Source organism: Periplaneta americana, chromosome 9, assembly GCF_040183065.1.
Source record: "Periplaneta americana isolate PAMFEO1 chromosome 9, P.americana_PAMFEO1_priV1, whole genome shotgun sequence".
NCBI classification, from domain to species: Eukaryota; Metazoa; Arthropoda; class Insecta; order Blattodea; family Blattidae; genus Periplaneta; species Periplaneta americana.
In genome coordinates, this window is record NC_091125.1 from 84,953,575 (window position 1) to 84,978,485 (window position 24,911).

Sequence of the window (24,911 nt, forward strand, 5' to 3'; positions counted from 1 at the left end):
GAGTCGAAGGAGAAGAAAAGCAGCAGGAGGTGGATAATAAAGATACGATAGGAGGAGCTGAATTAAGTAGGACGTGGAAAGTAGGTAGCAGATGGAAGGTAAAAGAAGTAGGAAATAGACATTAAAGAAAAATGTAGGAAAAGAAGTTAAAAATGAGTAAGAGGAGAAAGAGAGGCAGCGGAAGGAAGATAAATGAAGCGGGAAATATATATTAAAGTAAAATGTAGGAAAATAAGTTGAAAATAAGTATGAGCAGGAAAGGAGGTAGTAGAAGGAAGACATATTTGGAGCAGGAAATAGATATTAATGAAAAATGTAGAAAAATTTAGAAAAAGAAGTTAGAAATCAGTAAGAGGAGGAAAAGAGGTAGCAGAAGGAAGGTGTAATTAGTGGGAGATGGAGATTAAAAGAGAAAGAGGAGAAAATGAAGAAAAGATGTAGGCTAGTGGGAGTAGGAGGAAAACGGAAGGAGTAGTTATAGATTGAAAGAAACAAGAGAAAGAGAAAAAATTAAAAGAAGGAAGTGTGCAGAAGTGTTATTAAAATTAGGAGAACGGAAGACTAAAAAGGAAAGAAAACAAACAGGATATGGAAGCGTACTTTAAAAGAAAAAGAATGAAGAATCAGATAATGTAGAAAAAGATGGAAATAATAAGAGTATAAGGAAGAATAAAGGAAAAGGAAGATGAAAACAAGTGAAAGATATGGACTATGTTCCCATACACGTGTGTTTGCAGCTATTGACGTCCTTAAAGAAAATGCAATGAAATTCTGCACACACACAAAATTAAACAATTTTGTAACGATTTCGAGATGATCTTACATGAGAGATATCATTATCTATCGTAATCAACACACAATTATTTGCAACTTTGATTGACGGAAGCATTCTCACCCAGAAAGTACTTCTGAAAAAGCACAATACATGGAGATATTGTTAACTAATCAGATTATCAAGGGCTGGTTTGACGCTTATAATCTGCTGACACATGATTGACATTCCAAGGGATAATCTGCACACTTGATCTGTTTGCAGCTCGCAAGAACAAAGTGCGTAAATAGGGCATATATAAAGCTCATTTCTACATTGCTCCCGGAAAGTCGTTTACTAGCATCACAGCAAGATGGTGACTAAAGGTAAGAAGACAAGTGGACATTCGCTATGGCAGTCCATTATAGCGCACGACAATTGGGTTGTGGAAAAAAACATTTTGAAATTTTCTTCAAAAAAGAAAGCTTACTTTAATAAATAAATAAATGATCATATTATAAGCGAAATATAGATCGTCTGCTTGCATAGTCGGCATGTTGGAATCGTTAAGAAAAAAGTTTACTTGTATTTCAAATTAAAAGTGAACTGATGAATTTAAAATAATTTTATTGATTTCCAATAGACCTTTGGGAATTCGAAGTGAAGTACATTACTTCATGGGATATCCAGAACGTTATATTATCCGATTTTGATTCATACTTAGGATATAAGAGAGAAATTAGTAAAGTATTGAGTACTCTAAACAGAAAACAATATTTCCAAATTTCACTTACTTTACAAGTTCTACTATGCTCAGTATTCGGCTGGTGTTCAGGTCGATTATTAGAATTCTGAATCTTCTCAGTGTACTGGGACAATCTCTATTACATTCATAGCGCCCACTGAATAAGCCAATTAGCATTTGTAGAAACAAACCCATTATTTTCTGGTATGAATTTGGAAAACAAACACATTAAGTCATCCAAAAATTACTTGAATTGTTGTTTATTTATTTCATTTGATATAGCAACCATATTACAACAATTGAATCGGAAGTTTATGTGAAAATAAACCCCATAAATAAATAAATGAACAGAATTTTTCCATATTCTTACCTTCTAACAGAATTCGGTTTTTTTTTTAATCATTCGTGACTTTTGAATAACCTTATACATTTTACGCTTTTCGCAGCAGTTTAGTTTTTTTATCATGTTGTGAATGATAGTATAATGTAAAGCAATTTTCCAGCTATTATTATTCAAAACATACACTAAATGAAGTCATTTACTATGCAGGATGAAATTGAAATAGCCCTGCAAATTGAAAGGGATGATAGATTACACTTAAATGAATAGGAAACCTATATTACGTTTATTGGTTAAATGCACGGTTAATCAGAAAATTAAGTTGTAAGTTTCAGCAGTCTGGCAACATCGTCGCTAACATAATTCTATTTCTTCTCGTAATACAGGTGTAAGAGGTCAACGAACTCAGATCTGTCTCCCTAGGTGAACTACCTCCCACTTCCCTTTCTGGCTACAATGTTGCAAACTGTTCGCATCATTCAGTAGCTTGAAACTAGTTGTGTTTTTAATTAAATTTACACGAAAATCGTCCACGCAATTGAAGTACGCCAGAGGGATAAATGATTATTCGATTTTCTATCGATATGGACAAAAATCACGATTCTACTCGCAATAGCTACCGAATAAGAGGGTGTTTGGAAAAAGGGGAAAAAAACCTGCAAAAACTATTAACTTTCCTTCATTATGGTATTACACTTTTTTGTTGCATACAACATGAGCTATTCGCTTTGAAAATCTGCTGGGATATTTCACTTCCAACCTCTATAGGCTAACTACTCAAATAAGAAATTAATTTCTGTTTTCTGCTTTTCATACAGGAGACATATTTTTATAATCCACAAAGTAATATACATAATTTCATTTATAAGGTATACGCTTTAAGTTGTATTTCTGATCACATATATATCAAATTGGCCATTGCCATGTTATGAAATGGCAACATAAAATGAGAACAATCTCCATAGCCTCCACCATCGAAAAGGCATTTTTTGATAACGACCGCTAGATAGAAGTAGGCCCTATAGTTGTTCCATGTAATTCCATGACGATTATATTATAACATGACTTCTTTTGCATTCGCTAGATGGTAGCATAATGAAATTGATAAAAGTGATTGCCTTGTAAGTCATTAGGCTGATCAATCTGTTATATGTGATTAGGTTAAAAAATGTTATGTTTTATTTAACGACGCTCGCAACTGCAAAGGCTATATCAGCGTCGCCGGATGTGCCGGAATTTTGTCCCGCAGGAGTTCTTTTACATGCCAGTAAATCTACTGACATGAGCCTGTCGCATTTAAGCACACTAAAATGCCATCGACCTGGCCCGGGATCGAATCCGCAACCTTGGGCATGGAAGGCCAGCGCTATACCAACTCGCCAACCAGGCCTTCTATATGTGATTAGGTGTTGTATCAATAATATTGAATAATTTCACATAAAATAAGTATTCGTATATACAGCAGTAATAATTTCTAATATTATTTTTCTATACTCACATTAACGAAAATTTGTACTTCAAATTGACATAAATATTAATAAAGGTTTCTAATGAAACACTAAGCATATTTTTCTGCGTGTGGGTAGGTCTTTCCACTGTCTTTCAAATCCTGTGCAAAAATCTTTCTTCTTTAAAAATTCATCTACGCTTAACAAGAAAGGTTCACAACTAGTGACAGAAAGTTCTTAAGAAAGGATCTCTTGACTATGTGTGATTTATCTGGGCGCATGAAGTAAAACTTAAATTAAAATCGCAACAGAAAGACAAATAAAAAAATTGCGTATAAGGATTGATTTGTTAGAAAATCATTATTTAATCGAACTCCACCGTTTAAATTGCCAGATTATTTTATATAACACAAGAAATAACGAAGAAAATTGTTTGTTATTTATTCTAGCATAGCTTCAGCGTTTCTGATGTCAAATAATGAACCATTAACTTTGTATTAAAATTGTTGCATTGATTTATTGTGCATAGTTGCCGACTAAAATGATTTGTAAGTACTGAATATACGAGAAATTAATATTAGGGAATCTTTCTTGAATTAAAAGAGGCAAGGATGTACGACTGACATCCTATTGTAACTAATGCCGATTGCCTAAAAAAACGGCAGCTTTAATCTCAAGCTACTTTTGGGCCTCCATGTCCCGTAACAGGAGTAATAATAAATACTTAAATTAATTGAGCGATCAATACATCTGAGATAATACGTTAGTTGACTATACTTTTTCAGCAGATAAACTGCTCAATGTGTCAGGATGTTTATCTAAAAAAATTTCAAAGGTACCCTATTCCTAGATTAAATGTTAAGTAATCATATAATATGTTTAAAAAAATCCCGCACCACCTAAATAACTTTTGAAGCATGTGGTTCAGTGACATAAAATTGGTGTGTGTGTGGAAATAGCCATATTATACTAAGAATTCAATATTGGTATTACCGAGCTTTTTCTACTTCCGGAACTCTTTTATTTTAAATGGAATACCCAATATATTTATATATTTTCGAATAATGCTGATTAAGAGCTTTTCAAAAAGTGCCCACACTAGATACTTCTGTACAAATTTATTGTTGCTAAATCAAGAAAACAAAAAATTGTGGATTTAACTAATATTACGAGTAAAACGCTTCTTTGCTTACTGTGATTTGATTGTTCTGTGTTTATATCTATCGAATACGATAAAACTCTTCTTTTGTTTACTGTGACTTGTCTGTCCTTTCTTTATATCCATGGAATCATGTTTACTGATACAGAAACATCTTATTTAAGGAATTGAATCTGACATCTAGTGCGTTAAATAATTCTATCTAATGTTGAACGAAAGGGAAGGAATTCTAATTTCAGTTAGGGTTGGCTATGGAGATAAGCAACAAACTCAACGAGAGGCGGCAAATTTATTTAATAATAATAATAATAATAATAATAATAATAATAATAATAATAATAATAATAATAATAATAATAATAATAATAATACTTACTTACAAATGGCTTTTAAGGAACCCGAAGGTTCATTGCCGCCCTCACATAAGCCCACCATCGGTCCCTATCCTGTGCAAGATTAATCCAGTCTCTATCATCATACCCCACCTCCCTCAAATCCATTTTAATATTATCCTCCCATCTACGTCTCGGCCTCCCTAAAGGTCTTTTTCCCTCCGGTCTCCCAACTAACACTCTATATCGTCGCTTTGGTGGTGAAGGGGCCTAACCCACAAAATTTTGATTTTTGACTTAAAACTATTTATGGAGTCTAAGAAGTCTAAATTTTACATTTGTTAAAGGTAATATGCGATTAGTTTAAAAAATAAAGAAATATTTGCATTTTGTGAAAGCCCTATACCACAATTAATTAGTTGTAAATAGACTTAAGTGTCTTACATCCATTCACAGTTGCACTGGAAGGAAAAATTCTGGAACTTTTGTACGATTGTGAAGGGTCTTAATCCACCTGCAAGTGTCTTACATCCATTCACAATTTCATTTGAACAGGAATGCTCGAAAGGTTGTGAATTGTGAAGAGACTTAAACCACATAAAATGCTTAATTATCTTATTTTTAATTTCTGGAAGCTTAGGAATTTAGACTTGTGGCATCATTGTTTGATTATTTTTTGTGTACTGAGCCATTACCACTGCCACCGGGTATATGCCCACTGCAGTGTGAATAAATACATACATACATCAAAATGAACTTCTAGTAAAACTGACATAAATCCAGGCTTTGAAAACAGTAATGATGAATTATTTGGGGATATAAGTGACAATGATCGGCTATACCATCCAGAAGGGATGATGAAGAGACAAACTTCTGAAGATAATTTAGAATCACCAGCACACTCTGATGGACAGAAGATAACAGAACAAGTTGAGAAAAATCAGATAAGCGAGGGGAATGAAGATATAAGAGAGGACAGCAATTTAACTAAGAAAAGGAAACGAAATCCGACAAAATGGAAAATAAATTACAAATACCGGTATAGTAGAGACAGATAAAGGGGCAAGAAACCCCTACCACACAAGAAAACAGAGAGTGCGAAAAACATAATAAGGTCTCATAATATAGCCATTACCAGTCGTATCATTCACATTACTGTCGAAGTTCTACTAAAATGAAGTACCTTGCTTCTGGCTTATCCTAAACAGGTTATAAAGAATAGTGTGCAGAACTTAGCATAACTCTTGAGAAGGCCAGTTGTTATAAAAAAAAGCACCACTGAATTTAATTATGGTTTCCACAAGCCGAAAAAGGATCAATGTGATTTCTGTGTGCTTTTAATAACACAGATGAGGCAGGATAACAAGAACTTCAAGAAAAATATGGATCTGAATGTGGCTAGAAAACAGGAAGCAAGTGAATATAAAATAGCTAATAAAAGAAGAGCTAAATCTAAAAATTCATTTTCCTGTTTCACAATGTATGTGTAAAAAATTCTTGTCACACCAGTGTTGAATATTGGAAAACTATATTACATACACAAATTGAAAACTTTTAATTTGACTACATATAATTTGGGTAACTCTGAGGCTGTAAATTTTATGTGGCATGAAGATCCTCAGAAATAGCAATGTGTCTTTGGAAAATTTTAAGAAATCTTCATCCAGCAGTACAAGAAGCGACTATCTATTCGGATACAGCATCAGGACAAAACCGTAACCATATAAATGTGGCTATGTTCCTGCGTGCTGTAACGATGTTACCTATCAACGTGATTAACCAAAAATGTATGGACTTTGGTCATTCTGAAATGGAATGTGATAGTATCTACTCTGCCATTGAAGGTAGAGGAGACAAGATTGATATTTTTACCCCAAATAGATGGTATACTATTGCCTGAATAGCCAAAATACAAAACCTTTTCTATAGGGTAGTTGAAATGACTTCGCTGATTTCTTTGATTTTAAGAGCTTTCCTGCTCGACTGATAACTAATAAGAACACGTATGAGGATGGAGGGACACTAAACTGGTTGAAGGTAAAATAGTTTCAATACAGAAAAGGAAATTCAACCCGCATATTTTTCAAGAAAGATTGAGTGACCTAGAATTTCGAACCATCATAGTGACAAAAGATACCTAAACGAAGAGAAACAGATTTTCTTACTACTGATAACAGCATGCTCTACTCAGATACAGTAACGTCAACAGAAGAAGATGACTTAAATATAATTAATGCTTTGTATAATTTGTTCAATGTAGTATGAACCCTTTCACGCCTGTGTACATCACTTTTTCAAAAGCAGTTTGTCCGAATTTAAAAAAATATAGTATCTAGGCCTATAGTTTAAGTGTAAATACTTAATTTGGAAACATTTCTATACTACCTGAAGATATTTGACATTAATTTATTTTTGGACCTTAAATGAGGTTGAGGATACCTTGAATAATTACTTAGAATAGTTTTTTGTCTTGTGCTGCAAATAAAAATTGATGCCAGAAAGGATTAATACACTGATTTTTCTGTAATTGATAATATTTTAAATAAAATACATGTCTTTAGCATCATCATCTATACTTTTGTTTCATATTATCAGATTTGGGTTATGTCCTTTCATCATTTTAAGTTATAAAATTCCTCATTAATAAATATGGTGAAAGATTCTAAGCCACATTATAAAATATACATTTGATATTAATATATTTTAATTAAATGAAACATAGTATAGCATTCGTCTTAATTGTATGAGAACATAAAATCCATTTCAATTTCGAATTTACTCTTACAATGTTAAATAATGCAGTTTTTCTGATTGCACAAAAATTTCAAATCGCTTTATCTCGAAACTTGCTCACTGTGGAATAGAACCATTCACTACCAAAGCGACGATATGCATTTCTGGATCCGCCCATACGTGCTACATGCCCTGCCCATCTCAAACGTCTGGATTTAATGCTCCTAATTATGTCAGGTGAAGAATACAATGCGTGCAGTTCTGTGTTGTGTAACTTTCTCCATTCTCCTGTAATTTCATCCCGCTTAGCCCGAAATATTTTCCTAAGCACCTTATTCTCAAACATCCTTAACCTATGTTCCTCTCTCAGAGTGAGAGTCCAAGTTTCACAACCATACAGAACAACCGGTAATATAACTGTTTTATAAATTCTAACTTTCAGATTTTTGGACAGCAGACTGGATGATAAGAGCTTCTCAACCGAATAATAACACGCATTTCCCATATTTATTCTGCGTTTAATTTCCTCCCGAGTGTCATTTATATTTGTTACTGTTGCTCCAAGATATTTGAATTTTTCCACCTCTTCGAAGGATAAATCTCCAATTTTTATATTTCCATTTCGTACAATATTCTGGTCACGAGACATAATCATATACTTTGTCTTTTCGGAATTTACTTCCAAACCGATCGCTTTACTTCCTTCAAGTAAAATTTCCGTGTTTTCCCTAATCGTTTGTGTATTTTCTCTTACCATATTTACGTCATCCGCATAGACAAGAAGCTGATGTAACCCGTTCAATTCCAAACCCTGCCTGTTATCCTGAACTTCCTAATGGCATATTCTAGAGCGAAGTTAAAAAGTAAAGGTGATAGTGCATCTCCCTGCTTTAGCCCGCAGTGAATTGGAAAAGCATCAGATAGAAACTGACCTATACGGACTCTGCTGTATGTTTCACTGAGACACATTTTAATTAATCGAACTAGTTTCTTGGGAATACCAAATTCAATAAGAATATTATATAATACTTCCCTCTTAACCGAGTCATATGCCTTTTTGAAATCTATGAATAATTGATGCACTGTACCCTTATACTCCCATTTTTTCTCCATTATCTGTCGAATACAAAAAATCTGATCAATAGTCGATATATTACGCCGAAAACCGCACTGATGATCCCCAATAATTTCATCTACGTACGGAGTTAATCTTCTCTAAAGAATATTGGACAAAATTTTGTACGACGTCAACAAAAGTGATATTCCTCGAAAGTTACCACAGTTGGTTTTGTCCTCCTACTTAAAAATAGGTACAATTATGGACTCCTTCCATTGTTCTGGTACAATTTCCTTTTCCCAAATAGCAAGTACAAGTTTATAAATTTCGCTATATAATGCACTTCCACCCTCTTGTATTAATTCTGCTGGAATTTGATCGATACCTGGAGACTTGTACTTTTTCAGATTTTCTATCGCAATTTCGACTTCTGAAAACGTGGGTTCGGGTATAAATGGCTCAGCAGTTTGTATTTCAATTTCTTCCCGATCATTTCTATTTGGCCTATGTACATTTAGTAGTTGCGCAAAATAGTTTTTCCATCTGTTTAGGATTGATGGAGAGTCTGCAAGCAAGTCACCATTCTCATTCTTGATCACGTTTACCCTTGGCTGATATCCGTTCTTAAATTCCTTTATACCCTTATATAAATCTCGAATGTTTTTATTCTTACTATTTGTTTCTACCTCATTCAGTTTTTCCTTCAAGTAACCTCTCTTTTTATTCCTAAGTGTACGACTTGCTTCCCGTCTTTCATTGAAATAATTATCTCTCTTCTCCTCAACTGGATCTTGTAAGAATTTCAATTTTGCCTGTTTCCTTCTTTCTACTACCATGCAACAATCTTCATCAAACCACGGTTTCTTTTTCTTAGTTTCATAATAACATATGCTCTACTCAGCTGCAATTTTGATATTTTCCCACACGCTATTAACATCTAATTCTTTCTCAACTTCGTCGGAACTTTCTAAAGTGGCAAACCTATTCGAAATTTCGACCTGATAATTTTGCTTAGCTTCCTCGTCCTTTAATTTCAAAATATTGAATTTAGTAATATTAACTTGTTGCTCTACTCGCTTGGCTACTGATAATCTTTCTCTTAATTCTCCAATCACCAAATAATGTTCAGAATTACAGTCTGCACCCCTGAAAGTTCGAATGTCTACTATACTAGTATGTCTCCGTTTATCTATCAAGATGTGATCTATTTGGTTGTGTGTCAATCCATCTGGAGAAGTCCAAGTATATTTATGTATATCCTTATGGGGGAATGTTGTACTTTTGACAATTAGATTTTTCGATGTGGCAAAGTTGACTAATCTAACTCCATTGTCATTACTAATTGCGTGTAGGCTCTCTTTTCCAATAGTAGGTCTAAAAATATCCTCCCGTCCTACTTTAGCGTTGAAATCCCCCAATAAAATTTTCATGTGATATCTAGGTAACTGATCAAAAGTGTGTTCCAATTCCTCATAGAAGCTATCCTTTATATGGTCGTCTTTCTCTTCTGTAAGTACTAAATATGATAACCTCTCACTGATAAATTCGACCTTTTTTATTGCTGATTTTATTCTTTTAAGAACAAAGAACCCTGTTCCTAATTGGTGATTATTGTTTCCTTCCCCATAATACAACAAGTAATCTATTTGTGATATGCCATTCCCATCTAACCTAACCTCTTGTACTCCCACGAAGTCTATTCTATATCTAGCTAGTTCTTTTGTTACTAATGTTACCCCTCCTGTTCTATAAAGACTAGTTACGTTCCAAGTGCCAAATCTCAAAACCTTATTCCTTTGCTGTGGTCGTGCCAGAGAATCAGTCCTATTCCGAGGCTTATTGTAGGGATTCGCAACAAGCTGTTTTTACGGTGATAGGTTGTTAGCCCTTCGCCCAACCCCCAAGCTGGAGGACCACCCCTTATCGGCTGTCCACGACTGCTTATTCAATATGTTCGCAGCTACCCTCCATATCTGGAGGCCGTCTCCTCTATCCGCAACCTGAGGACATGATAATAATAATAATAATAATAATAAAATAATAATACTAATAATAATAATAATAATAATAATAATAATGCTTTATTTATTCTGGCAGAGTTAAAGCCGTGAGGCCTTCTCTTTCACTCAACCAGAGGATAAAAGGAAATACATGATAGGCCTAATATTATGTTAATATAAAATAAAATATGCATAATCCAGAGAATTATCGAATTTAAATGCTTATTTAAACTAGATGACAAATTAAATTACATGATTACTTTATAAACTAGTTACAATGAATTATAATATATTTCCTGAAACACTTGCGATGTAAAATAAGATGTTTTACTTTGAACTTGAAAGCGTTTACGGTCGAGCAGCCCCTAACATCTATAGCTAATGAATTTCAATAGCGGACAGTGTCTACGTATTGTAAAAGACGAAGAATACGCGGAAGTTCTGTAAAGAGGGACTGAAAATAGTGTGTCGTGAAGTGACCGGGTATACAGATTATGATGTATGACTGAGTATGAAATCGTAATGCAAGGTATTCAGAACTTGATGTATGAAAATCTGATAGAGAAGAGAAAGGCAATGCAAACTGTGCCTAGACAATTCATTGAAAGGCCGTGAGATATGATCACAGAGACGGATATTACATATAAACGGGACACAGGCATTATGGACACGCCGGATCGCAATCCAATTCCACATACAAAAGTGACAAGAGTCGTAAGGAAATTTACGGAAACTGGAAGCGTAAAGGACTTACCAAGATCAGATCGCTCGAAAAGTTCAACTGATGAGAATACTTCATTGGGTATTCTCCTCCGTGTGCAAGAAAATCCAAAAGTTTATACTACAAATTTGACGTGAGAATCCAATAAGCCAAAGTTCCGAGATGAAAATCCTTATAAAATTAAACTTTTACAGGAACTTTCAAAGGACGATCCCGATAGAAAAATGTAGTTTTGTGAATTAATGATAGAGCGCATTAACAATAATCCAATTTTTCTTAGACAAATTATATTCTCAGATGAAGCCACATTCTGCCTTAATGGATTTGTCAACAGACACAACTGCCGTTACTGATAAGACTTAAATCCACAATGGATGGAGGAGAGCCACACGCAGTGTGCACAAAAAATTAATGTTTGGGCTGATATTGTTGGTGACATATCATTGGTCCTTTCTTCTTTAGAGAAACGCTAAATGCTAATATATATTTGAATTTGCTTAGAAATCACGTACTACCGGCTATGGCAAACTTGTTTCCACATCCAGTCGACCGTGGGCTACCCAGAGATGACGTATATTTCCAACAAAATGGAGCTGCAGCTAACTACGGACAGAATGTTCGTCCGCATTTAAACCAGGTTTTTCCACAACGAAGGATTGGTGGGAGAAGTTACATAGAGTGACCAGCAAGATTCCCAGATTTGTCGCCTTTGGACTTCTTTTTGTGAGGCCATTTGAAATCAGTAGTAATTCGAGAAAGAACTAACAACTTAGAAGATCTGGAGTATCGAATAATGGACGCGGTGCAAGATATTCCTAAAACCTAGTTATGTCATTCGTCAAATGGTTCCTGTGATTGACTGCCACATTGTCAAGCAGCTGAGGGCTATCAGTTCGAACACAGAATTTAGATGGTGCGATAGCTTTTTTTTGGTTTTGTTAAGGAAGAAGCATTTTATTATTTTATTATTCGATACACTTTTCTGTTTTCTTGATTTGGCAACAATAAATTTGTACAGAAGTATTTAGTGTGGGTACTTTTTGAAAAGCTCTTAATGAGTTTATTTGAAAATATAAAAATATATTAGTTATTCCATTTAAAATAAAGGAGTTGGAGTTATTTCCGGTCAAACCGGACCATTATTGAGTTCTCAGCATAAAGCTACCACACACACGCACTCACGCACACACACACACACACACCGAGTATCATGTCATTGAGCTACATGCCTCAAAAGTTATTTAGGTGGTGCAGGACTTTTTACTAACTCTGTATAGATGAAATGTAAATAATAATAATGATAATAATATCTCCGACTTTTATTATTTCATGTATAACAGCATTAATTATTATTGTAACTTGAAATGACTGTTTTATGTGCCAATGTCTAAAAGAAAGGCAATCTTTTCAAGTTTTTTAACTTAACTATAAAAAAAAACTTTAGGCCAACCATTTAACAGGAAATTCTCGTTTGACTAAATATGTTAATTAGTCGATTCGACTTTGCGACTGAACAAATGAATAATTCAGTAAGGTGGGGACGATGTTTTTAGAAAGATTCTTCGTTATTTCATCTATGAATGTATGAGTACTAAAGTAATTGGGAGGTTGATTCATTCTTTCAAATCTGTGTTCATACATGGATATCTCATATTAAGGAACTGCACAACTCTACTCTCTCTTCGTTTCAGCCTTCATCCCGTGGAGCTTCGCTGGCGTAGGGGTAGTCACAGTGATCTTCTTGGTTGCATGCGGCGACTGCATTCCCTCAGCTAGCAAGTTTCAGTGTCCAGCAACTGACAACCCGTACGAACCAGTATTCTTTCCAGCCGATACTTGTTCCAAATTCTTCCGTTGTTTGAATGGTTCTCCCGTTATTCAGTATTGTCCTGAAGGCCTTGACTGGAGTCCCTCCAGGAACCAGTGCGATTATCCGTGGGTCGCAGGCTGCCGCGAAGTGGAGGCACCCGAGTTGTCATCAGAGATATCTGGCATATGTCCACCGAATCAACCGCCAGCATGTTTCCTGTCAGATAAGGCCGTTGTAGAGTACCACCCGCATCCTAGCGATTGCCATTGGTACTACGTGTGTAGCCATGGGGAAGCCCACTGTATAGAGTGCGGGGATGGTCTGTATTACAATCCAGCAACCGAGCGGTGCGACAAGGTAGGGATGGACATGTGCTTATCTACCACAGTAGCTCCAACTACTGTGCCAACAACCACTACGCCTAAGCCAACTACTACCACGCAGGAGCCAACTACTACCACGCAGGAGCCAACTACCACCACGCAGGAGCCAACTACCACCACACAGGAGCCAACTACCACCACGCAGGAGCCAACTACCACCACGCAGGAGCCAACTACCACCACGCAGGAGCCAACTACTACCACGCAGGAGCCAACTACTACCACACAGGAGCCAACTACCACCACACAGGAGCCAACTACTACCACGCAGGAGCCAACTACCACCACACAGGAGCCAACTACCACCACACAGGAGCCAACTACTACCACTCAGGAGCCAACTACCACCACACAGGAGCCAACTACCACCACGCAGGAGCCAACTACTACCACGCAGGAGACAACTACCACCACGCTGGAGCCAACTACCACCACGCAGGAGCCAACTACTACCACGCAGGAGCCAACTACCACCACACAGGAGCCAACTACTACCACGCAGGAGCCAACTACCACCACGCAGGAGCCAACTACCACCACGCAGGAGCCAACTACTACCACGCAGGAGCCAACTACCACCACACCGGAGCCAACTACCACCACACAGGAACCAACTACTACCACGCAGGAGCCAACTACTACCACAGAGGAGCCAACTACCACCACAGAGGAGCCAACTACCACCACACAGGAGCCAACTACTACCACGCAGGAGCCAACTACCACCACGCAGGAGCCAACTACCACCACACAGGAGCCAACTACTACCACGCAGGAGCCAACTACCACCACACAGGAGCCAACTACCACCACGCAGGAGCCAACTACTACCACGCAGGAGCCAACTACCACGACACAGGAGCCAACTACTACCACGCAGGAGCCAACTACTACCACTCAAGAACCAACTACTACAACGCAAGAGCCAACTACATCCACAACCACTCCAAACCCCACTACGACGTCCACAACTACACAAGAACCAACTACTGTACCTACACAGTCACCTACAACAAGCACACCAGAATTCACCACACCTTGCCCTGGAGGAAACGAACCTGAGACTCCTGATTGTCCGGTCTGCATATGTGACGGGAGCAAGTTTAAACACCCGTATGAATGTGAATGGTACTATGAGTGCGAGGGACATCTCCCTGTACTCAGGCACTGCGAAGGCGGCTTCCACTGGAATGAAAAGTATCAGGTGTGTGACTACCCATGCTTGGCAGGATGCGAGGATGGTAACCCCAACAGTACTTCGCCAGAACCGCCAGTGACGGATCCAGCAACACCGAGGCCAACAGAACCACCAACACCGAGGCCAACTACGGCAGAACCACCAACCACACCTGAGCCTCTGGAGTGCCCGATCGCCACACCGCCTAAATGTCCCTACCCTGATCCCGCGTACTCCGTATTCTTCCCGCACCCATCCAGCTGCCGCTGGTTCTATCACTGTAGTAACGGCGTAGCGTACTGCAAGATCTGCCCGGCCAATCTGCACTGGAATCCTATACTGGACACATGCGACTGGCCAGATCACGCAGGTTGCTCGTTGGACGGACACGACAACAACGCAGAGACTCTGCTACCGGCCGCCCCCTGCGCAGAAGTGGCCCCGTTCGAGGCACCTACCTGCCCCAAACCTGTCACGGCACTCAATATGCTACAGCCCCATCCTGGCGCCCCCGATCATTTCTACATCTGTGACACCCAGGGCAACGCCATCTGCAAGAAATGCTACCAGGGCATGATATACGATAAGACTCTGAAAGTTTGTGAACCCTTGTCAGACTTGAAGAAGGACTCTTGGCTCCTGAAGCTGTTGTCTTACGGGTTCTGAAATACCAACCGGCTTCGAATTCATTTGCAAAATAAATCATTTAAAATGTCATAGTACATTATCGTACGATCATTTTGGTATACAAAACTCTCACTACGCGAAAAGTATGATATTTTCGAAAAAAAGTAGGATATTGATAATTTCGTTTACTTTCTTTCCAAGAAACTCCCCTAGCTCCCATAGAGTCTATAGGAACAATCTGTGACTGTTTGTTTTACATGAAATTGTGATTGAACTTGATTGTGTTAAAGGTTACTTTAATAACATTGATGAGGTTGTATTTCCAAGTGCAATAAGAATTATATTTATTTTCATCAACATTAAAATAATTTTCTGCTCGACAATTCAATTTTGATTTTTAATATCGAAGAGATTGTTGTAGCCAGAACATCACAAGTGTTTGATGCAAGATGGAATATAATAATTGCCTAATAAAACTGTTAAATTCTCTGTATTTACAAATTATAAAATGTATTTATAATTTCAGTATGTACATATACGAAAATTCGAAGCTTTGTATTTGTTTCATTATAGTTTTAGTACAAGTATCAAACACTGTGTTAAGAATCGTCCTGATATTTTGTATACCGGTATAATTCTGTTCACAATCCAGAGATAAATAGAGCTCTATTAATCAATGTGGAAATAATTACCATACGTCGTTAATATTTTGATGTTTAAATTCGAATTTCTGTATTCCTTTAACATTTCAGTCAAATAGCAACCCTCTTCGTAGTCACATGCAAATGATTACATGCTGGAAGAATTGGTATGTTTTTCATGTAAAATAGAATAATTTCAAATGAAGTTCGACTGTGTTAAAGAGTTTTCTTATGTAACATAATTATTAATATGAATTATGTCTGATTCCACTAATTTTAATAAAATTATGTCCATGAATTCAATTTTGATCTTCTTCAACGAAATAAAGTGTATTTCTTCGTATTATAATCAAAATACTACATGTATTATAGAAGGTAATTTGCATGGGCATATTATAGGAAATATCTGTTAAACGCAAAGGAGTGTTTTATATGTACGAATTGCACCATTAAATTTTTTATTCCAGCATATAAGTTATAAAAATGATACACATTTCATCTAACTGTAAGCTAATAGTAGCCTATATTATGAAACTAATGTACTCGTATGTTATACTTTATTAAATAGGTTAGTGTTTAGGAAACTAGCGAAACGAGTTTCCTAACGTTGACGAATACAATAAGTACCGGTATGTAACGTTATAAACGTGTTTTATACGCCATTTTTGTACAATAGCATTATAAATTAATTAATAAATAAGTAACATATCAAATTTGTAATTATGGGTAGTTTGATATTATGACCTATAAAGAATACGGTTGCTATGACAGCAGTGATTTATTGAATATTTTTGCACGGCAAATCGTTTCATAATATTAATTTTATGACACAAGTTATGCCTCCATAATTGAAGTCATAACATTTTAGTTAGCATTGTAGGCTAATTTTTTATGACACTGGTGCTATAATTTGGCATATTGTGAACGATTTTGAATAACAAGAAAGACATCACAGAAACGTAACCATGTCATTCAGATACTATTATCTGGTGGTAGATGAAAGAAACTCACTGTCCAATATTACCCGATGTCCGATATTACCCAGCTCTCCCCTAAAGAGTACTACCTAATATTTTCTCATTATCATATTAGTTATTGTTATGAATAAGCCTAATTGTAACCTGCGATTGGTCGCTGTATGATATTTTGACTCACACTTTTCTAAAATGGAGTTTAGGGCCTATAGGCACTTATAGTTAAGAATGATGCCAAGTGTAAAATTGAATGTATGTGATGTCTGTTGGAAGAGTTTTTCAGCCTGATTCACAAGATTTCGAAATATAATAGAGAACTGAGTCACTAACAGTGCGCTTAAATATAAATAGCGGTTAGGAATGTTGAAAGCTAATACCAAATTTAATGATAAGAATGACATCTAAAAAGAGAGGAGTATGGCTTAGGCCTATGTGTTTATTACTGACAAGGGAACCTGTCCCGATCGTGTAGCTTGAATTTAATGAAAATGCATATTTAAGCTAATTTTCGTTCGTTAAGGAATGTGGTGATAGTCATTCGTTTCACTTTTTCCTCGTTTACAAAATATAATGACTTTAAAATCGACGTTACTTATGCCGTTTCTTGCGCGCACTCGGATCCTCATAGTTCCGCGACACCGTATCAAAGGTCTCGCATTAATGCTCTAGTCTATTTTCTTTTTCTCTTAACTCACATTAACACAGTACTTTTGCTGATATACAAATTCAATTTGAATTTAAAATATGTAATTATTGATTAACTTTGTTACTCACCTTAAATATGATAGTGGGATTCGAAATGAAGAGGCCGAAACAAAGAGCATTGAACAGTACAAACTTTAAATAGCCTGATTTTTCTCACTCTTCTGTAAAACACACACTGTTTCCAACGTGCAATATTGTTGCAAGAATGTTATCAAACTTTCTCACATGTTTCTCCGTCACATGTCCACACCTCTGCTACGCATATATTAGCATGTCTTTGAGAACAAGTGAATAAACTGTTGATACACAACAGAATGAAATGTCATTATGAAGTCCCTATCGTGCAATGTGTCTAGAATGTTTTCACAGATAATTTTATGTCCGAAATACTCTTCTAGCCTTCGAATTATAATGTTAAATTGCTTTAAAATACAAATGCAAAGGTTTAATTGTTTTACCATGTAAAGTATTGTTTACTCCTTCAAAGGTAAATATAGTGTCATCTATCTGACCGATTCAGGAATCCAAAAGTAGTAGTGTGTCTTTCTTAACATCCGGGAGAATTATATCTCTTAACCATCTTCTCACGTAATGTCTTTTTGTCAATTTACCGGAATTATTGCATCGTTCACGACATTAAATGGCTTATGATTGCCTACACGTTGTTTTACTTTAGGCTCAAATTCCCCTTTCGATTCTTGAAAGGATAATATGTGCAGTCGTGTTCCTAGACTTCCAGCTGCATACCTATGGATTTGGACGTCGTACGAATGAGTGAAAGTTTTTTGAAGTACCTGATTTTTCTCATTGTTCTAAAAAATTCGTTGCAACGGGCGACTTTGTTGCCATGTTCCATTGAATATTTCATATTATCCTCGTCTATGCTGTACTGGAATTCAGTAGTTGTTATAGTGTGTGCTTTCTGTAATAATAAACGTTAAATTTTAATTTGTAGTGTTTCGGATTTTATGAGTATCCGGCAAAAATCGTCTAAACTGGATAAACCTTCTTTATAAAGCAAGTATTGTAGCTACGTTTTAAATGTATCCAATGTATAAGAGAAGAGTCGCAAATACGTTTTCTCCCGACTCATTTTCTTTCATGTAACTCTACACCGTAATTTCAGACACACTCGTTGCTTCAAGTGTTCTCGCCAAAACACGACTAACGGAAATAATTGATTGTCTTCCACTCCTTGCATTATCATACTCGTATTCGCTCTAGAAGGAAATACATAAACGATACACGACTTCCTTGGTATCAGAGTGTATGTAATGTCCACTACTACCAAATAAATAAAAAAAAAATTACTAAAAATATTGAATTCAGACCATTTTCCCTGGAGGAGGGAATTTAGGCTATATTAGATGGGGGGAGATGGGACAGCAAAAGAAACAATAATTCCGATCTTACTAAACAACAACAGAGGCAATCTATGTAAAACGGAACATAGAAAAATGGGGTCATTCAAAGAAATAGGGATTTCATTATTTTATATTTGTTTTAATTTCTACTAAATTTTAATACAGATATTAACTTAACAATGTTAATATTGTTATGTAAGATATGTTGACTATGAACTATCCTTATCTGTGTATAAAATTATTCTATAAAGCTGCTGTTAGGCTAAATATCTTTTTTTAAACCGCTTAAATGTAGTAGGCCTTTACAAATAGTAATCAATTATTGACCCATTAAATTGCACGAATAATTTTATTGTCTTCCAGTTACTTTACTAAAGTTTTAAAAGGGACTGATATGAAAACCCCACCGTATTTGTTTTAAATAGTTTTGATGTAATTTTAAAATGCATTTCACATATTCGCAAAATACAAAATGCACCACCTGGAGTACCGGTACGATCGAAATACAGCATTCATATTAGTCTATAAGTTTCCCATCGTGTTTTATATTTAATTTCGTATCCAACGGTTTTATTCATTGACTCACACTAACAGCAGTAGATTAAGGTAACACAGATGGAATTACTGGTTCACAAATTCACTTTCACTTAAAGCTAATTGAAAATCTTCTTCATTAAATGCAACGGGTACACTTTTCATTGACTCCTAATACGTATTTTTTAAAAAATTAAGCAATGTCTCTTGTTTTTGTCATTGTTTCTTATCATTCACTTTAACACTTACATTTAACTAGAAACATATATGGAAATATTACACATCACACCAAAAAGTCCACAATTTTAAATGCCGGTATATTATAACAATAAGAAATATACAAGCACACAATAACATACCCACAGCCTATAGGCCTACTTAATACAATATTACAATTCAATAGATGTCGTTCCTTGACATAAGGTACATTACCTTATTTTTTTATTTATTCATTTTTATTTCTAACACTTTTAACGTTTTAACTTAAGAAAAAAACTCTTGTTTTTGTTTTGACATCGTGTACTGGAATATTTATATTTTCATTGTATATGTATAAATAAATAGATAATTTAAATAAGTACTGCAAATAAATTAATAAATAAATTATATATATATATATATATATATATATATATATATATATATATATATATATATATATATATAGAAGCGATAGCTATTTTAGTGAACAGAGTTATTTTATTTGATAAACATAACTAACACTGAAAACTACGCCAATAAAAATACAGTACACCGGATTCCTTAACTGTAACAATAAAGACTGAAAATTCAGACGATTTACATTTAAACCAATCAAGATTTACATTTAAACCTTCAAAGAAGCAACTACTTTAAAATCGACATAACAGAATTTACGAGTATTTTAGTTACTGAATAGTCACATCTAATTGAAATACAATATTGCAAAAATTATATTTTTTAGTTAGAAAGTCTGAAATCTCTGGAAGGGAGAGACATCCTGGAATCCACCAGGGCGGGAATCCCCCGCAGGCCATCCCACCTGCTGAATTCATCACTGATCACGAAGCACGCCAATAACAGCACACCGATCACAATATCCATCACTTTGAATTTGTACATTACATTATATTGGGTGATCCAAAAAGACCGCCCGATTTCTGTTGACTACTACAACAGAATAGTGCTTGAGCGCTCACGGTCGGTCAGTGGAATGAGTTCACCAATAGTGGGAGATTTAGTTGAGATGGATAAGTGGAGTGTGCATGACCGTGTTCGCGCGGTGGAGCTGTTTATTTAAAAGGAAGTCCATTGTAACAACACAACGAGCTTTCCGCTGACTAGGCCAACGTAGTTATACACCGGATAGCCATACCATAGGATGCTGGGTAGTCCAAGTGGCACAAGGAGGGATCAGTACGCAACAAGAAGCCTCCTGGACGATCCCGAACCGTCAGGAAACAGATAAACGTCGACAATGTGCAGGTAGATATCCAGAGGAGTCCCAGACGATCACTATGTTGCATATCGCAAGCACTACATACGTATGACTTACGGCAGTTTGCGCCGAATTTTGCACTTGGATTTGCATACTCGGGCCTACAAGTTGAAAGTAGTGCAAGCAATGGCCCCTGCCAACAAATTGGCGCGTGTTCAGTTTTGTGGCACGTTTCTTGAAATGTAGGCCTAGGCGACAAATCGAGGAATTGTCGACAAACTCCTGATATGTGACGAGGCACATTTCTTGTTATCCGGGTCAGTAAATAAACAGAATTATCGTTTCTGTTGTACAAAAAATCCGCGCCAATTGCATCAGCGAGTTACACAGCCCGAAGTTAATGGTATGGTGTTGAACGAGTACTTCAGGAATCATCGGTCTGTACTTTAAAGATGCCAATGGTGCAACATACACTGTCACGTCAAGAGTGCTGTGTGACGATGTTACCAAACATTGTCGTGCCAGCGCTACAATGTTTTCCTCAGACCACATGGTTTCAACATTACGGCGTAGCAGCACATACCATCCAGATTTCATTGGCAAAATTGCGCGAACTCTTTTCTGGCCGCATCATCTCCCGATTTGGCGAAGTGGATTGGCTGACATGTTTACTGGATCTTATGGCTGCCGATTTTTTTCCTCTGGGGGCACTTGAAGTCCAACATTAATTGAAGACTTGAAATAAAAAAGGCTCTAAGTGTCATAATCATGAATTTCAGGAAAATGAGTTTTAAGTGTACTAAGTAATTAATGGTCATAATTTCAGTATTAATGTGTTTTAATTGAAAGATAAGCATAGTATGGAGCTAGTATCCAAAGGAACTTACAAAAGTAATATTGTAATAGTATGAAAAACGTACTGAAAGTGGACATACAACTGCATAGCATTATTCCAGCCTTGGAACCATACTAACATTCCTCACTGACAAGGAGCTCGACAGGATCAAGGTGATGTGCATGTGAAAGGATTGTCAGCAACAATAATATTGTCAATCTTACGAGAGATTCATAAACAAGATCGGTTTGTGCAGTTTTTGGTAGTTCTTATATTGACATCATATTTTTAATATAGAGATTCCTTCAAAAGTCGCGATATATTTTGGCGAAAAAAAAATAGTTTCTCATCAGAGAGAGAGAGAGAGAGAGAGAGAGAGAAAATAGTAGTATGCGTTACAAGAGCGGTATGTTGAAGTTTTCATGTTCTAGGAAAAGTTTGAAAAAGCGAAACGTAGTTGAGCTTTTTTAATTTCCGAGAATTGAAAGAAAACATACCGCTCATGTATCGCACATTTTTTTGTGCGAAGATCGTTTATTAAATACCTGAAAGAGGAATTTCTAATTAGTTGCAATGAAATCTCCATCTTGGTTTCTGTTCAATGACGGCAAATTTGCAAAACAAAAATATCTATCTTAACATTGTTGCTTTAAAATGTTTTCTGTGTTTACTATACTCCAGCAGGCCGTGATATACGTCTGTCTTTTTTTTTCCCCCAGTCTATGATGAGTCTGGAATCTTTTTGATTTTTTCACGGCTTCCTTATGTTACTTGCATCACGAATGCAGTAACTTTAGTGGAGTTGTAGAGTTTACTTAATTTTTGCAAATATTTAAAAACAATAATTAACAGGGCAGTTTAGGTGAAATTGCAGTGGTAAGTTTCCAATTTACAATTATTACTATATTGAACGTCTCTAAAAATAATATGTTAAAAGCCTAAAGCAGTAAAATCAATATGTCACTTAAGCGGTAAGAAGAGGGAAATTGTTGTGTGTTAGGTTGGGAATACTGAATGTGGAATTTTAGACTTTTCGCGGATTGGTTTTGTGCGGAAACCAAGCAAATACGCACGATCTCGCACAAAATATATTGTGATGACTATTACATTTTTACTACGTCATACTACTTTTGACCAATAAAACGGTACGGAACGACTTGTTTCAAGCAATCATGGCTGCTTATTCAACAATGTTTATATCACTTCCCTAGCATTTGTTTTTTATCATTTTCCTAGCATTTGTTTGTTTTTATCATCTCCCTAGGATTTGTTTCTTTGTTTGCCAGTATTGTACTTTCAATATTTTTACCTTTTAAAATGATTCATGTTTATTTCATCATTCTTAATTAAAACTTTTCTATCATTTATCTTGCTTATATTATTTAGGTTATGTTATAGCTTCTGCTATATGAAATAGTCACGTATCAGAAATTATTTAATATATATATTGATAATTGAAGTGGAATGCAACTGTTTTAAAGGGTTAGGTATAGCTTACAGCAGTAAAATTTTTGGAAATACTCAACTTTTTTTTTCTCCATTACTGTATCTTGTACAATAATGAAAATTGGTATGTGTAAAACACTATCCTTCTGCTATATGAAAAAAAAAATTTTTACTATTTAAAAAAATTGTATATATATATATTTATTTATTTCAAAATTCAAAGTTCACTGTACATTGATGAAGCGTTTCCCTCATAACTCATAAACTTGTTAACTTTTTCATGTTCTCGCTTTTTATTTTATTGCTGAAACTCATGTTTACAATATCATGCTCTTTCAACTACATTCCTTAATAAACAATATATTTTTTTATTTTGTGTTAGATATTTGACCATTTTTAAAATGAATTTATTTTTTATCAGACAATCTATCAAAGGTAGAGAAGTGATTTTGCATCAGTCCATCTCTTCGCCGGGAGACCAGTAGATTTATAATGTGGGTAGTGGGTGAGAACCCTTTCGAGGTAGTCTCACCAAAGGGGTTGGCATCCCTTCCCTCACTAGCCCCAGGTCACAGTGGCCCGACTGTGTAGCACCTGGACGAAGGGCCCCGTGCACAGGGAAACGTGCGAAGTCCTCATCGGCCAAGATGACATTAAATGGTGAATTGAGAAAAGACAATCTATCTCCTTAGGTAGAATCTGGAACTCATTCCGGAGTAACAACGGACATATCCTCAACGAACAAATGAGCGGAGAAGGCAAATTTTCTATTAGGGGAAAACAAGTCATTTATCCTGAAGAAGGCTAACATCAACATTACTAACTCTACGAATCGCCAGGAACGAATCCAGAGAAATCTTAATACTACAGTTACTCATCAAGAAAAAGGTAGCTTGGCCGAAAGTTGACAACTAAGGCTAGGAAAAAGTATATACAAGTACGTATAGCGGAAAAATAGAAAATTTGGATGTTAAATGCAAGAGGATTAACTAATAAAGAATATGAGTTAGAGAAGAAATTAAATTAAATGAAAGTAGATATTGCAGTCATAACAGGAAACTAAAAATAAATTAAAAGACACGAAAGAACTAAGAAATTATATTATTATGATCTACAGCGGTGTACTAGTGGAAATTAGAGCAGCGATAGGAATTGCAAGTTTTAATAAGAATAAATTGAGAATGGAAATTCATAGCTATATGTTAATAAATGAGAAAATAATGAAAATCTGTCTAAAAGCACAGCGAAGCCATGTTACAATAGTCGAGTATATGGACCTGGAAAAGGTAAAGTAAAGGACACAATTGAATTTCATGAGAAACTAGAGAATACTGTGAACAAAACTAATCCTAGTGACTGTACAGTAATAGCGGGAGATTTCAACGCACGTTTAGGAGATATAGCTATTAAAGAAATTTTGTGGTGAACATGAAGAAGAAATAATAAATATTAATAATAATGGGAAACTGCTGATTGACTTCGCAGCTTTAGATGGTTTGAAAATCACAAATACTTTTTTCCACACAGGGATAATCACAAATACACCTGGGCAGCAAGAGGCGCAGGGAGTATAATGGATAATGTGATAGTAAACAAAAAAATTAGCAAACTTAGTTAGCACTGAAGTTTACAGAGGCTGCGACATCAACAGCGATTATCTCAAAATTTGCAATACCGCAACGATGGAAGAGAAACAGAAATAGTAATAGACA

General features: G+C 35.8%; 1 protein-coding gene across 1 annotated transcript; it reads left to right on the forward strand.

The window, feature by feature from the left end:
- Positions 1 to 1,012: 1,012 nt before the first annotated feature.
- On the forward strand, positions 1,013 to 17,721 carry LOC138706161 (mucin-2-like). Its single transcript, XM_069835153.1, has 2 exons — positions 1,013 to 1,137; positions 12,978 to 17,721. Exons 1-2 carry the CDS (start codon positions 1,125 to 1,127, stop codon positions 15,320 to 15,322), a joined length of 2,358 nt encoding a protein of 785 aa, XP_069691254.1. The 5' UTR covers positions 1,013 to 1,124; the 3' UTR covers positions 15,323 to 17,721.
- The last annotated feature ends 7,190 nt before the right edge of the window (positions 17,722 to 24,911 follow it).